At 42.5% G+C, this 13,542-nt stretch overlaps 1 protein-coding gene across 12 annotated transcripts in view; it reads right to left on the bottom strand.

Moving 5' to 3' along the window:
• ACSL6 (acyl-CoA synthetase long chain family member 6) overlaps nt 1-13,542 on the bottom strand; it is a 57,709-nt gene that overhangs the window by 11,909 nt on the left and 32,258 nt on the right. For 5 of the 12 annotated variants that reach the window (XM_030284268.4, XM_030284270.4, XM_030284271.4 and 2 more), the window contains 5 exons: nt 12,783-12,834; nt 7,845-7,918; nt 4,756-4,968; nt 2,135-2,269; nt 914-1,048 (listed from right to left, as the gene is read on the bottom strand). In XM_030284268.4, the coding sequence (XP_030140128.3) occupies nt 914-1,048; nt 2,135-2,269; nt 4,756-4,968; nt 7,845-7,918; nt 12,783-12,834 (609 nt within the window). The remainder of the gene's footprint in view (nt 1-913; nt 1,049-2,134; nt 2,270-4,755; nt 4,969-7,844; nt 7,919-12,782; nt 12,835-13,542) is intronic. The other 7 variants (XM_030284272.4, XM_072935457.1, XM_030284275.4 and 4 more) reach the window with 2 other exon arrangements.

Here is a 13,542-nt window from a genome sequence, read left to right as displayed (position 1 = left end):
TCTCTTTTTTTACTGAGATGTGTGGGAAGCAGAAGGGCATTCTGATTTCTTTCTTCGTGGTTGCTAAACCATGATTCATGTGTGCTTTTTTCTTTACAACCCTCTTTCTTTTCTTAGGAGGAAAAGTAGGTTTGAATATGCCCAACTGAAACCCAACCCTAAATCCAATCCTATTTGTTGAGATTTTGCAGAACACTTTGGAGCAGGATCTCTTTGATCAGTGACTCCTTTTCATAACCACCTTTCTGAATTTCATTCCTAGATACCTTTCCTCCCCTGCAGGGGTACAGTTTGTATCTGAGAGCTGCAAAAAATTTTTGGCACTATTACATAAATTAGTGATTTCTTGGTGCTGCTGAAGAGGGATGTGGCAAATGTCATCTTATCCTGCCTTGTGTTTCTCCTTTTCCCTCTAGAAAGTTAACCTTGAGAGAATTGAAATTTTGACATTATGCATGGCGTTTAAAAACAAAACCAAAAAAATAAAAATAGATGTGGCAAAACTTCATGGAGCAACAAACTGTGCTCAGTTCCCTTTTTCTATTCCATTTTCCAGTCTGTTGTTCCCTAGTGAATAGTGATTGCCCACAGTTCATAATCACGCAAGTGGACTACACTAACTTTAAGGAATCATAGACTCATAGAATTGTTAGGACTGGAAAAGACCTCTAAAGTCATCAGGTTCCACCGTTAACCCAGCACCATCTTCACCACTAAATCATGTCCTCAACTGCCACATCCACATCCTTTTTTAACACTTCCACCACTGCCCTGGGCAGCTTGTTCCAATGCTTGACAACCCTATCCATGAAGAAATTTTTCCTGCTGTCTGAAACTCCCTTGTCAGAAAACCAGTCATTGCTAGACAAAACTAGAGTTCTTTGACTTCAGACTCACTTCTTGAATCCCTTACCTGTATTTTATTAAAGAAAAGCTTATCCCACAAACTGTCATTTCTAATGATGCCGTTTCGAACTTCAGCCTTTTTCCGTCTCGCCGCAAATTCCAGGATCCAGCGCTTGAGGGATGTGTCAGCCTGGCTGAAGATCTGCAGAACACGGGATGGCAGATGAGGTGTCACAGGGAAGAGGGAGCACATCAACACCTGTTCTCCCTGTGACACCCACGCAGCCAGGTGGGTTGCAGCACAGGTAAACAAGGCTACACTGGGGTTTCTTAGTGGGGGAAAAAGGAATGATGTGTTTTGCTCCATTCCCTATTGCTCATGTGGTTCCTTCAGGGGGAAAAGGCAGGATGGTGGTCCAGGCTCGACTGGATTGACAGGGCTGCTCTAACTGCATAATTTCTGTGTAAGGGTTCAGTGAAGTTCATGCAACCCGAGCAAAAGGGAATGAGCAACATGAACAAGTATCAGTGGTGGCTGATGTGGTGATGGGGGCTTTATTTACCTGAGTTTAATCAGGCACCAGCACGAACTCCACCTCCACAAATGAGAAACCCACAATGCATGACCCCTTAATAAAGCACAGAAGCCCTGACCTTTGGAAAAAATTAAATCAGTAGCTTGTGCTTAAGCTTGTCTTTAGCAGATAAGTCTTCTGAGGAATAAATATTCCCAACTGGCCAAACAGATTTAACATGATGACCAGACGTGCCTGTCTTAAATACCTTGCAATACCTTTACCTTAGTTTTAAAGATTTGTAAATCCAAAAGCCACTGTCACATTTACACTGCCTAAATCTCAAGGGCTTTTTGAAATTTCTGATTTCCAGCTGTTGTTGCCACCAGAATGAGAGATTTGAGTTTCAAATCTGGTTGAAGGGCACAAAAAGTCCTTGTGCAGCCAGGTGTGACTGATGTTTCTGTGATGAAAAAAATCCTGTATCTCTAGAAACGTCACTGGTAATCTTAACGAGAACAGGGTAGGAGGCTAATACAGAGAGATTTCATATTCACACACGATAGCTGTGTCTGGAGTCTCTGTAAGGCACAATACAGACTTACACACTGAAGGAGCTGTATCCATTACACAGCGTGAGAATGTGTCTAGCAAGGCAGAGCTAGTGTTATCTGCTTGAGAAATCTCCATGGCTAAGGGAATTCTTCCACATGAGTAGTAAAGGGACATAAACTCCGTTGCTCCAAAAAGAGTAAAATCAAAATCCAACTCACCTTGTCATACATTCTGTTCAGCAGCCGTGGCACCACGGGGAAGATGGTTGGCCGCAGTGCCTTCATATCATCGGACAGGAGGCGAATATCTCCTTGGAAGAAGCCAATTCGCCCTCCGTGGCAGTACACTACAGACTGATGGGGAGAAAGAGGAACACATGTAACCCCTTTGCTTTCAATTCCCAAAGCAAAGCATTCCTCCCAAGCGCAGAAGCACCTTTTCTGAATTCCTGCTCTGCAATATGGCAAAAACGGGACTTTGGAAGTACAATAAAGTAACAATAAATTGTGCACAAAATAGAAATATCCAAATAGTTCTGGGCATTTTTCAGTACAAGCAGTTCAGCATCCGCCAAATTTACCACTTGTTTTGGAAGAACAAGAAATCAAAATTTTCAGAAGGGATTTCCCTTCATCCCCTGCGTATGGGGATAGAGAAGTCCCAGTTATGGTCAAAGTCTGGATCAGAACTTTCCTAAAGCCCAGCCCTCCCGTAGCAGCTCACAGCATGAGGACCTATCGTCAATACAGAAATGCAAAGTAAGAAACATCATAAAACACGGAGCAGCAGCCAATTTTTAGATGTTAATACTTTAGTTTTGTTTAAATACAACAATATAAACTACGTTAGCAATACAGTGCCTGATCCTGTATCCCAGAAATAGAAGCCCACTTCATGAAAGGTGCTTGACTTGTATGGAAACTACAAATCCAGAAGCCTTGTACTGGAAAACAAAGCAGGATGTTTTCCTCATCAGCAGAATGGAGCTCAGTATGTGAGATGGGGCAGAGGGGCTGCTGGCCACGAGCCAGCTGGTAGCTGGTTACTGGTAACCAGTAACCCTGCCAAGGAGCCATCTCAGACTGGGTCAATCTGGCATTTCATCACTGAAGAACATTTGGAGACCAGCACTTCTCCCACAGTTTTACAGTGCATGGAGGAGAAAGTGTCCTCAGCAAGTGCCTGTGAGGACAGCTGAGCCCAGCCTTCCTGAGCAGACTGAAAACTTCAGCTCCCTTTCGTGGGCTCATCTTCCCCAAATAACTAAATAAGTTGAAAATTCCTTGAGAGACATCCACGTTTTTTGGTGCTGCTCCTAAAAATCTGCAATACTAACCAAATTGCTCTCGCTGCTCTGTCAGACAGTTAGAGACTGACTCCCTCAGCTGAAACCACAGGAATTTTACACATGTGATGTGGGTTTAATGAAAATCACAATGCTGAATATGTTGCTTTACACTGCACATAAATTTAAAAAAGAAAATGTAACTAGTGTGCTCACTGGGAATTGAAAATAACAACTAGAAATTTTTAGCTTTAAAGAATGTATCTGTATGATTTTAATTGTAAATTCCGGGGATGAATAATGTTGGCTAAAACTAGGGACACTGATGTGGTTCTTGCTGTTCAAAATGCTTTTGAAAATTACTTTTTAGCCCTTTTGAAAAAATCTCTATATTAAGCTGTTTCAGATGGGAGGATAAACCTGGACATCTTTTGGAGGCTGTCCCTTTCAGTACAACAACATCCTGTGAAATGAAAGCATTTTCAATGTTTCTAATTTCTTTCTGCCCACCCATCAGATGAATTTTGAATAATTATATTCTTGTTTGCCTGAACAGTGCTGGCACACTGACCAACCTGCCTTGCAGGTGGAGAAAGGCTGGGCTGTAATTCTCCAAATCTTTCATGGGCTTTTACTTCCAATTTGTGAGAGTTTTAACAGGGAAAAATATATTATTTCTGGCACAGATTTTACTAAGAAGTGGGAGGTTCACATGCAGATGCTTGTCTGACTCAGAAAGTGTCCTTTCAGCCTGCAACTGGCCTCCCTGAAAAAGTACAGAGCTGCAACTGGATCCAGATCCAATCTTCACATACTGGATCAGTTTTAAGTTTGCAGCTTCTCAGGCCAGGAGACCTGATGTGGCTGTCTCACCTGACTTGCCTAACTCACCAATTGCAGCACAAGTCATCATCCTTTTTTTTTCCCAAAGAGACATGGAGTCAGTTCTTTGAGCTGGCAAGACCTTGGATCTGCCATAATTCCCAGGGGAACAGGCTCCAGTGAATGGCCACCACGTTGCCAGGAGGATCACATGTCTCACCATGATCTCAGTTTCCTCTTTTTCAGCGTCTGCCAGGTTGGGGTTTTTTGGGGGGTTTTTTTGGTTTTTTTTTTTTGTTTGTTTTTTTTGGGGTTTTTTTGATCATGTTATTTATGCAATAACATCATTTTAGCTGATGTAGAAAATGGCATGAAATTATCTTGACTCACAGGACACTTCATCCTAGAGTGCTTTGAAAAGCTGTCCCACAAATTGCTCAGGTGGCAGTAGCCCTGAGCTGAATGAGCCATGAGTTTGGCTCATTGCTGAAGGGCTGTTTTTCAATCCCTGAGCCAGGTGTAAGAAGTTGGGAAACTCTCCTGGCCTCGCTCTGGATTCAGCCATGTCACTGAGACCATGGCTCTGGTGTTATGCACATGGCACTTCTGGAGTACAAGCCTTTTTAGTGCTACAAGATATCACTGGTTATTTAGTATTTTATTCATTTTATTTTATTTTTTTTTGTTGTTGGCGTGGAAAAAAGATGATTTCCACTGACACCATGACCTTACCTGTACCATTCTCTCAAACATGTGTGCTAAAGGCAAATAGGAAATGTGTACATCCTCACAAGTAGGAGACCACTGACTCTGGAAGAAAACACAAGGAGCCCCACGAGGCCTCGTCAGTTCAGGCAGGTTTCTTACCTGTATAACTCTTTCAAACATGTGAGCCAGAGGCAGGAAGGAGATGAGCACATCGTCCTGTCTCGGAAAGATCACTTTCTGCAGGTGAAGGGCATGGGAGACAGAAAGGAAAGAAACACTGACAGGAAGACAACAAGAAAGTCATAAAATAATAAAAAGAAAAATGGCACCAGAGGAGCAAAAGGGTAAAGATTGTCAAGAGAGGAGGGAGCGGCGGACACAGGGAAGCGTTAAAGCCACAGCATCATGGAGCTCAGTTAGCAGAGGAGTAAAGAGCACGGAGATGTACGCACAGGGCAATGGAGAGCGCTCTCCTTGGCAGAAGGCAGATTGCACCCGCGCAGCTCACGCTGGGAATGGAGGCTCACCCTGATGGAGAATCCCATTATTATTCACTGCTTTCTACCAGGAGGTGCCGAGACCCTGTTCTGTGCTCTCAGCTGTGTGCAGACAGCAGGATCCTGGGCCAAACCTGCGGGAGCCCCCAGGATCCCAGTGCTAACCTGCAGGAGCCCCCTGGACACCAGCAGGGCTCTGCAGGAGCAGCACTTTCCCACATTGCATACAGCCCAGTCAAGAATCACAGTGTTACTAGAGTCAATATTAGCCATTTTTTCCCTTTTCCTTCGGTTAATCATTGATTTGAATCAAAGTGTTGGAAAACTAATGATTTAATCTTAGGCTTCAAGAACTAATTACTTCTGTTAGTGTTTCTCATCATTTTAAGTGATTAAAATGTGATTTTAAGGGCATTATGACTGTCCCACAGACAGGGGAAAGAAGGGAAGAGGGGAAGAAAAGTGGCCAAAGTCTTGATTTTGCCAAGTTTTTAACTCTCTTGAAGGCTGGAATAAACAAAGGCCCCAAGAGCCTTACCTAACCCATTCTCCAAAAGAAAATAACCTTTCTACCTGCATTTCCTAGGGTACAGCTAGCTGTAATATTATGGATTAGAAAAACTGAACGGTTGACTACCCAGTAATTTGCATCAAGGCCAGTGGTTAGTGGAACATTGGTATAAAAATCTATCAGCTCACAGTATTAACAGTTTATACCCTCTTGCACCTCCACTGCTCAGGAGGAATCAATAGCCCATGACCTGGGATACAGTGGAGGAAGTCACAGGATTTCATCCCTCAGGGGATATTTCATTGAAGTTAAATCTGTGCTGGTCACATTTGGGTATGGCCTCTAGAACATCACCTACCAAAGTCAAATATCATTGACTATGTGGATGTTCTCAGCATCCCATTTCATATCATTGTGTCTGTCAGTCTGAATGAAGCCATTAGAGCCTGCAGATCTATTTATACATTATTTCAATTTGGCTTCATTTTCTGCAAGTACAGTAATGCAAAACCTTCAATATCAACCAGGGTTTTTTTATTACTGCTATAAGAGTCCAGACAAAATAATCTGGTTTTAAATCAGACCAAAATTATGCCATTGAATAGCATTTCACAGCTGGCACAGTTGTCCAGTTAAATGTAAAAATGTAAACAGCTTCTTGGTATTTGAGAACAACCTTATAATAAAGCTCTGGACTCACTTAAAAATATATTCAGTTTTTAAAAATCACTGAAATAAGCAAAACTGCCACAAGAACTTGTAAACAACAAACCTACAGAACTTCTCATTTTATTTATTTAATTTATACTACTTTCAAGTGTTTCACACTTTACTCTATTTCATTATTGCATCAGGCATTACTCAAATCTTGTGGATCAGCTACAGGCATTTACCCTCTGCCAGCAATACTGGTGACTGGAGATAGCAAATTTACAATCACACTAGACTTGGGTCTCAATCGGATACCTTTGAGATTAATCAGAGTCCCACTCCATCAGCAAACACTAGATCCATTTTTATGGACCACTTCTGGAAGATGCCAAGTTTCCTCAGCTCTGACTTAGAGCTCTTCCAAAATAAATTCCTGCCCTTAGAAGCTCAGGCCTCTCCACGCCTCAGCTCTCATTTGTGCCTCTTGCTGCCACTAAGCCACGGAGAGCTCCATGCTGAGGAGCCCCCACTGGCATTTTGTCCTGCACACTTTGGAGGCTCAGTCCTGCAAACATTGGAACACGTGAGTCCAGTGGGATTTCTTACATCACATGTCTCAATTTCTTTACACCAGTGGTCCGGAAATCTCAGAAAATTCCAGGATTAAAGTAATAAAACTGCAGTAATTTCAACATCAACAATAAGACCAGTAAGGGGTATGAGGTAACCAATTGTCCATCCTATGTGCATGTAACTACTTTAAAGAATTGCCTGCTCACTAGAAGAAAATAGATTATTTAGATTTGTTTTATATAAGATGTATAAAATCCTTACTATGTCATGGTCAACTGACTTTGCTTCCTATATTGTTTCTAAACATGAGTTTACATGTTGTATGAAACATATTATAAAGGTACTTGGCCAGCACTCTGTTATGCTCTATTAGAAATATGTATAACAAAACCTGAGATATTCTGGAATATCAATTAAATTAACCATTAACCATTCTGGTAAAAAATCATGGATGTTCTTATATATTTATACATACACACTTTGTATGCAGAGAGGTTTCAAATAAGTGGTGACATTTTTGGGCACAATGGGACAAAAGAGCACAAGAGGAGCTTGAACTCCTCTTCAAGCACCAGTTGCAACTGCACAGGCTTGTGTGCTCTCCTAATTCTTCAAAAAGAGTTAATGAACTGATTTACAGAAGTCAGCATTGTTTCTCAGAAGCTTTTAGTGCCCTACAGAGCCTGGGAGGCAGAGCTGGAAAGAGGATTTACTGCCCTCCAGTACTGTAGATTCAGCCTTGCTCCATTCCCATGGATTTGGCCCTCTGAGCAGGAAAAATGTCATTTTTATCTGCAAGAGCATACTTCCAGCCCATGCAGGGCCGCAGCTTAACCCACACACTCTGCACATGGCAATGTTTTCTAGCTCAGGGTAATCACCTCTGTCACTTTCAAAAAGCCTGAAAAATCCGCCACCACGTTTCCATGGGTCAGCATAGCACCTTTGGGATTTCCTGAAAGGAAACAGAGAGAAAGTTTAAAAGATAAGCCAGAAGGTAACTTTTAAAAATGTAACAAAAAAACCAAAACAATAAATGGTTAAAATATTATGTTCGCTTCTTCACTTTTAAAACATGTGATTTTCACCATCATTTCTGAGCTCTAATATGCACCAAAAACACTGCCGTACTCAAAACTTAATAAAATGATACTGCAAACAGAAATATTTCTCTTGGAGACTCTGTAAAACAGGTTCCAGCAGAAATAGCCCAAGTGCAAATTTCTGAGAGTGCTCAGATGGAGCCACTCAATGAGCACAGCCATCAGACTTCGCTGGCTGTTCCAGCCTTTCTTGGGAGGATTTATTTCATCTAGATTTTGACTAAGAATGATCTTGAACACCAAGAAACACTGTTTCAAAGGCTGTTAAACTACTTAGCCAGTACTCTGGATAACATGAGAAATGCAGAGAGCAGTGCAGGTGAAAATTAGGCTACAAGAAGACCCTTGGACCCTACAATTAAGGGAAATATGAATGAATGAAAAGTATCAGCAGCAGAGGCGTCTTGAAGACAGCTCTAAACCCATGAGGGAGCCAGCAAAGTCCCTGTTGTGTTCCAGAGCTGGGCACTGCCCCTGCAGCATTTCAGCCACCAACAGCAGGCACCTCAGCACCACCAACATTTGCCTTTTTACACTCCTTTTACACAATGGTCAGCTGGCCATGGTACACCTCTTGCATTTCCTATCTTTTGGACACAAAAACAGAGTGTTTGTTAAGCAGCAAAGACACAGGCTGGAACCTCCACGTTCACAAAAAAGTGGCATGGAGGGCTCTTTACATCCTCCTGTCACAGCACTGTCCCTTTTCATCACCCTCCAAGGCTTTACTTGTGAAAATAAGGTGCAGCTCAGCTCAAATAAAGATTATGGGGCCAGCCTCTTTCTCTCCAACATGTTTTTAAGCAGATTGTTTTAATTCGATCACACCACTGCCACGTAGTTCCTGCTGCTCGGTGTGAAGGCAGATCAGGAGAGCTTTGCCTGCAGGTGCCCAGTGTGTCCCCAGTACACTGGGCATGAGCAGCCTGGCAAAGCTCCTTCAGTTAATGTAACATGGTAAACCAGCCATAATTTCATTCTGCCTTCCTCAGATTAGGAAGAGACTGTGGTGCTTTGTGAATATGTTTCAGCACAGGAAAGTATGTTTAATCCTCTCATTTCAGAACAGTTTGAGGGCTGTGTTGCTAGCAGCCCTCCAGTGTGGGCATGGGCATGGACATGGGCACACTCAGCACTGAGTCCCCTGCCTGCCAGCACCACCACCATCACTCCTACTCAACCTTCCAAATAATTAAAGGCAGGCACAAACAGCAGTAGCAATTGTTGCATACATTTATTGCAATAGAACAGGATATTTTTAACACAATATATTATACTGAAAATCCCTATTTGCTGCTCCAAGTAACTTGAGTATCAGTCCCAAACACTTGCAGATGAAGACAGTGCACAGGAGGCTGGTTTGGTCCCATCTGAAGCTCAGGGGTGAAGCTGACAGCTTTGCTCCCATGTTAACATGTTGAACCAGCAGGCTCGCAGGTGCCAAATCAGCCTGGCAGGTTATTTTCACAGCTGGGTGCACACATGGATCCAGACTCCAAGAAAAATCCGTGAACAGGTGTCAGTTGTGCAATATACACCACGACTCAAAACCCATTTGTGTTATTGAGGTGTGTCCAGCCAAACACGGTGCTCAGCCCCTGCAGTTCTAGAGCAGCTGTGCCCCTGCAGCTTCACGTGGCTCAGGCACCAGTGGAGAGGATGTGCTCAGTCCTGGTCTGGAAACTCAGAACTGTGCTCTCTGGCACACATCTGGTCCCTACACCTTGATGAAATTCTTCAGATGTTTTCTTGCAGGATTTGAAGTGTTCAGTGCCAGGCTGGGTGGGGCATGGAGCAAACAGGTGTGAGTAAAATTGTCCCTTGCTATGGCTGGGAATTGGAACTAGACATGCTGTAGAGGTCTCATCCAAGCCAAATTATTCCGTGATTCTATGAGATTTCTCAGATGTTTGACTCATTTACTCACTCCACCTCTGACTTGAATGCAGATCCAGCATCTCTGCCATGCCTGGAAGCAGTGTTAACATCCTGACTCCTTCCTCTGCATCCCTCTTCTCACAGGCTCAACATCCTGGACAGGCTGTGATAATGGTGTCTAAGCAGAGCAGCAGTGTTGGAGCCAGGAGAGCCTTCATCAGGAGAAATCCAGAACAATCCATGCTGTTATGGGACAGCTGCAGCTTTTTGGGTTGGGAGACTCCAGTAAGCTTTAGCCTTCCTTAGTAGTTCTAAGAATTAACCTAGCAAAAATAAGTGCCCCTTTCTATGAGCCCTTTCCCAGAATTACTACTTGGAGAGAAGAGAGTTGGCTTTTCTATTTAAAAAATCAATGCCATTTCTGTAACACTGTTCTTGTTTGAATTTCCTCACAAAGACAGGCCCAGTGAGTGTCCTGTTACAGAATGAATACCTTGCAATCCATTAATAATCCAGGAATGTCAAGTCCTCCTTATCTTGGTGCCAGGCTTGTTTGATAGCTCTTATAAGTGATAGTAGAACCTTTAAAAGAATAGAGAACATTTTCCACATTGCCAAAAGGGTTTTTCAAGTGCTCCAGCACTAATTTGATGGTGTGATCCATCAGCGTTCTGGGATGCAAGCACTTTCCTCCCCTGGGGAGCTCTGGCAAAAAGGAACATGCACTGCCAGGCTGGGAGAAACCACTGGGAAGCAATTTTTATCCACCTGGATTAGTGGATCCTTGAGCAAATAACAGTTGATTTCTCTGGAGTAGCCAACATGAAAAATTGTTTCTTGTTTTCTATGTGCCTTTGGCCCATTTCCAAGTGCTGATGACTTCTTGGCACAGCCATGGAAGTTGGTCTTGTCATCCAAGATCAGTAACTTCAGCCTCTCTTTTCTCCCTGAGGAGGCATTGGGGCATCTGGTCCTATCAAAGAAAAGCAAGTGTTAAAGTCTGCTCCTGAGGAATTCTTTACAATTTTACAATCTTCAGGTAACAAATTCTGCAGCAGAGATTTTTGTCACGCCATAAAAAATATTTAAAGCCCTTTGGAATTGGAAAAACCCTAGAGAATGTATCCTTTGGAAGAAAATTCTAAATTTAGTCACTAAAAATTACATGGGCTATATAAAACTTACATCAAAGCACAATGTAGAAAACAGATCAGAGTGTTAATGCAACCTCTGGAAAAAGCAGAGAGTGATGTGCAAAGTCCTGCAGCAGCAGAGGATGGGCTCATACATCACAAAGTGTTGTTATGAGAGGGTTCAGTTTGAGATGAATTGCAAAATTGGAAATCTCTGATTTGAATGGGAGAAGGGAAATGAACTTGCTGGTTGTCCTATTTCTGTAACTGAGCATGTTTCTAAGAAAAGCACAAAATCGGAAACTGGCCCATGATTGCATCTGCAAATTAAAAAAAAAATCAAAAGAAACCTTCTCTATGCAGAATTTCTTATTTAGAAATAAAAATATCAACAATAATGTGACTTGAAAAATAATTACTCAGCACTTGAACATGCACAGAAACACACTGTGCCCTGCTGTATCCATGGCATGGCTCCTTCCATTTCCTACTGTTCCCATTTGGGCCCGGCCACTTTGCACTCTGTACATGGCTGTGATGTTCATGTACAGCACTGAGTTCTGTATTTCCCATTTAGGAATTCCCAGTGCTGGAACAGAGCAGAGTCACAGGCTCCTTTCCCTCAGTGCTCTGCCCTGGGCACTCTGAAGTGCAGATCTCAAAACTAAGGACCATACATGAAGATAAAATACCCAAACCCTTTTAATACATCTTGAGTTTGTACTTGGAGTTAATAAAGCAGTTGCCTACCTGGTCTGAGGCACCAGTCTTTTCTGGGAGGTGGAGGATGAAGGTGTTCCCTTGTGCTCAGCCTGACCCGCCATCTGAGGAGCACCAGCAGCTCCCAGCATCTTCTGCTGAGACCAAACTGAGGATGCTTTGGCGTAGGACCAAGCATTAGGCAATCCCAACAGCACAAGTGGATCTGGAAGAGCTGCTCCAGCAGTGCCTGGAACATGGACCTTCTCTGCAGGAACGTGTAAAAGCAGTGTCCCAAGCAGTGATGCCTTGTGCATCTGCCCATACAGCTTTCAGGGACATGTTACAGAGGCTGAGTTCTCAAGAGCAGGAAATTCCTGCAAGCTGATGAAGACCAGGGTCTGGAGAGAGGAGAAAGAACTGCCTCTGCTAAGAACAGGCAGGAAAATGATCCTGCTTCTCTTATCAAGAAAAACAGGCCAGCAGCACACGAGTACCAGCACCATGGGCTGCCCAGGCTCGTCCCAAACCTCACAGCACTTGGTGTCATAAGCAACACACAAGAGGAGGAAATGGAGGTGACAAGGACCTTGGTGAGGCTGGAGACATCAATGTGTTTAGGATACAGAGAATGGAAAGCTGTGGAATGACATTTTAAGTTTTGGGTTTTTTTAAAAAAAACCTTTGCAAAAGATAAATACCAATCAACCAAGTGTTTCACAATTACACGACAAATGGGAAGAAGACATATGGGTGGATTTTCAGACAACTGGAAAATCATACTGGCAAAGAGTACATCAGAGAATTCAACTGAAAAAGAAATATATTGTTATTTTTAATTTGCAATCTACAGAAGTATATAAACCTATATATTCTTAAATATTAAAAATGCCTAGAAATATCATTGCCATATCAGTATAACAGCAAGTTTGTGTGTATTGAGGTCAGATTAATAATTAATTTCGTAAGATATTCTAACATTTCTAGATTAAAATGCCTCTTTTACCTGTAGTGCCACTAGTAAAACAGACAATTGACAGATCTTCTGGTCGAGGAGGCTAGAAATACAAAAGAAGATTAAGAAAATCACATCAGTCAAATGCAGACATGTCAGTGGCAGAGACTGTTGACATTGTAGAAACCTAAAGATCAAACCAGTTATGTTTTTGCTCTGACATTAAAAGCTATCATTCTCCTCAGCATATATAACCAGGTTTCTTCAGCCCATGCAGACTCTATTCTTCCCTTCATGCTGTGCTCCAGCTGCACTAAGGGCGTGCTTTAGTGTTTGTCTCACAGTTAGTATTTTCCAAGCCACCACCTGTATCTGTAGACATGTAGGATAACTTGTGATAATTCATCAATTTATAGGTCGATTCTGAAAAGAACTCCCCAACAGGGGACAAGATTGCAAAGCTGCTGATTGTTACCATTTCCAGCAGCATCTCTGTTTCTCTGCACCACCCCATACGTGCACTATTTTGGGTCATGAATGATTAAATAAACAGCTTGAATATCAGAAGCTGCTTTTGAGAGTTTTGTATGAATATGAGCAGCCAGTGAAAAATAGCAAAGCAATTTTCCCAAAATATCCCATATAAATACTACCAAGTAGTGTTTCTGAACTATAGGAACCCCAGCAGAAAGTGAAGGGTACAGAGACATTCCCCCAGTGCCACCAGGGTAAGGAAGTGGAATTAGGCTAGCTTTACAATGGCATTTAACTCCTGTCCCATAAACACATTCATAGCAGGATGAGCTATCTC

This window comes from Taeniopygia guttata, chromosome 13 (genome assembly GCF_048771995.1).
Source record: "Taeniopygia guttata chromosome 13, bTaeGut7.mat, whole genome shotgun sequence".
NCBI lineage: Eukaryota > Metazoa > Chordata > Aves > Passeriformes > Estrildidae > Taeniopygia > Taeniopygia guttata.
Note: the sequence above shows the minus strand (reverse complement) of the source record. Positions and strands in the feature narration are given on the sequence as shown.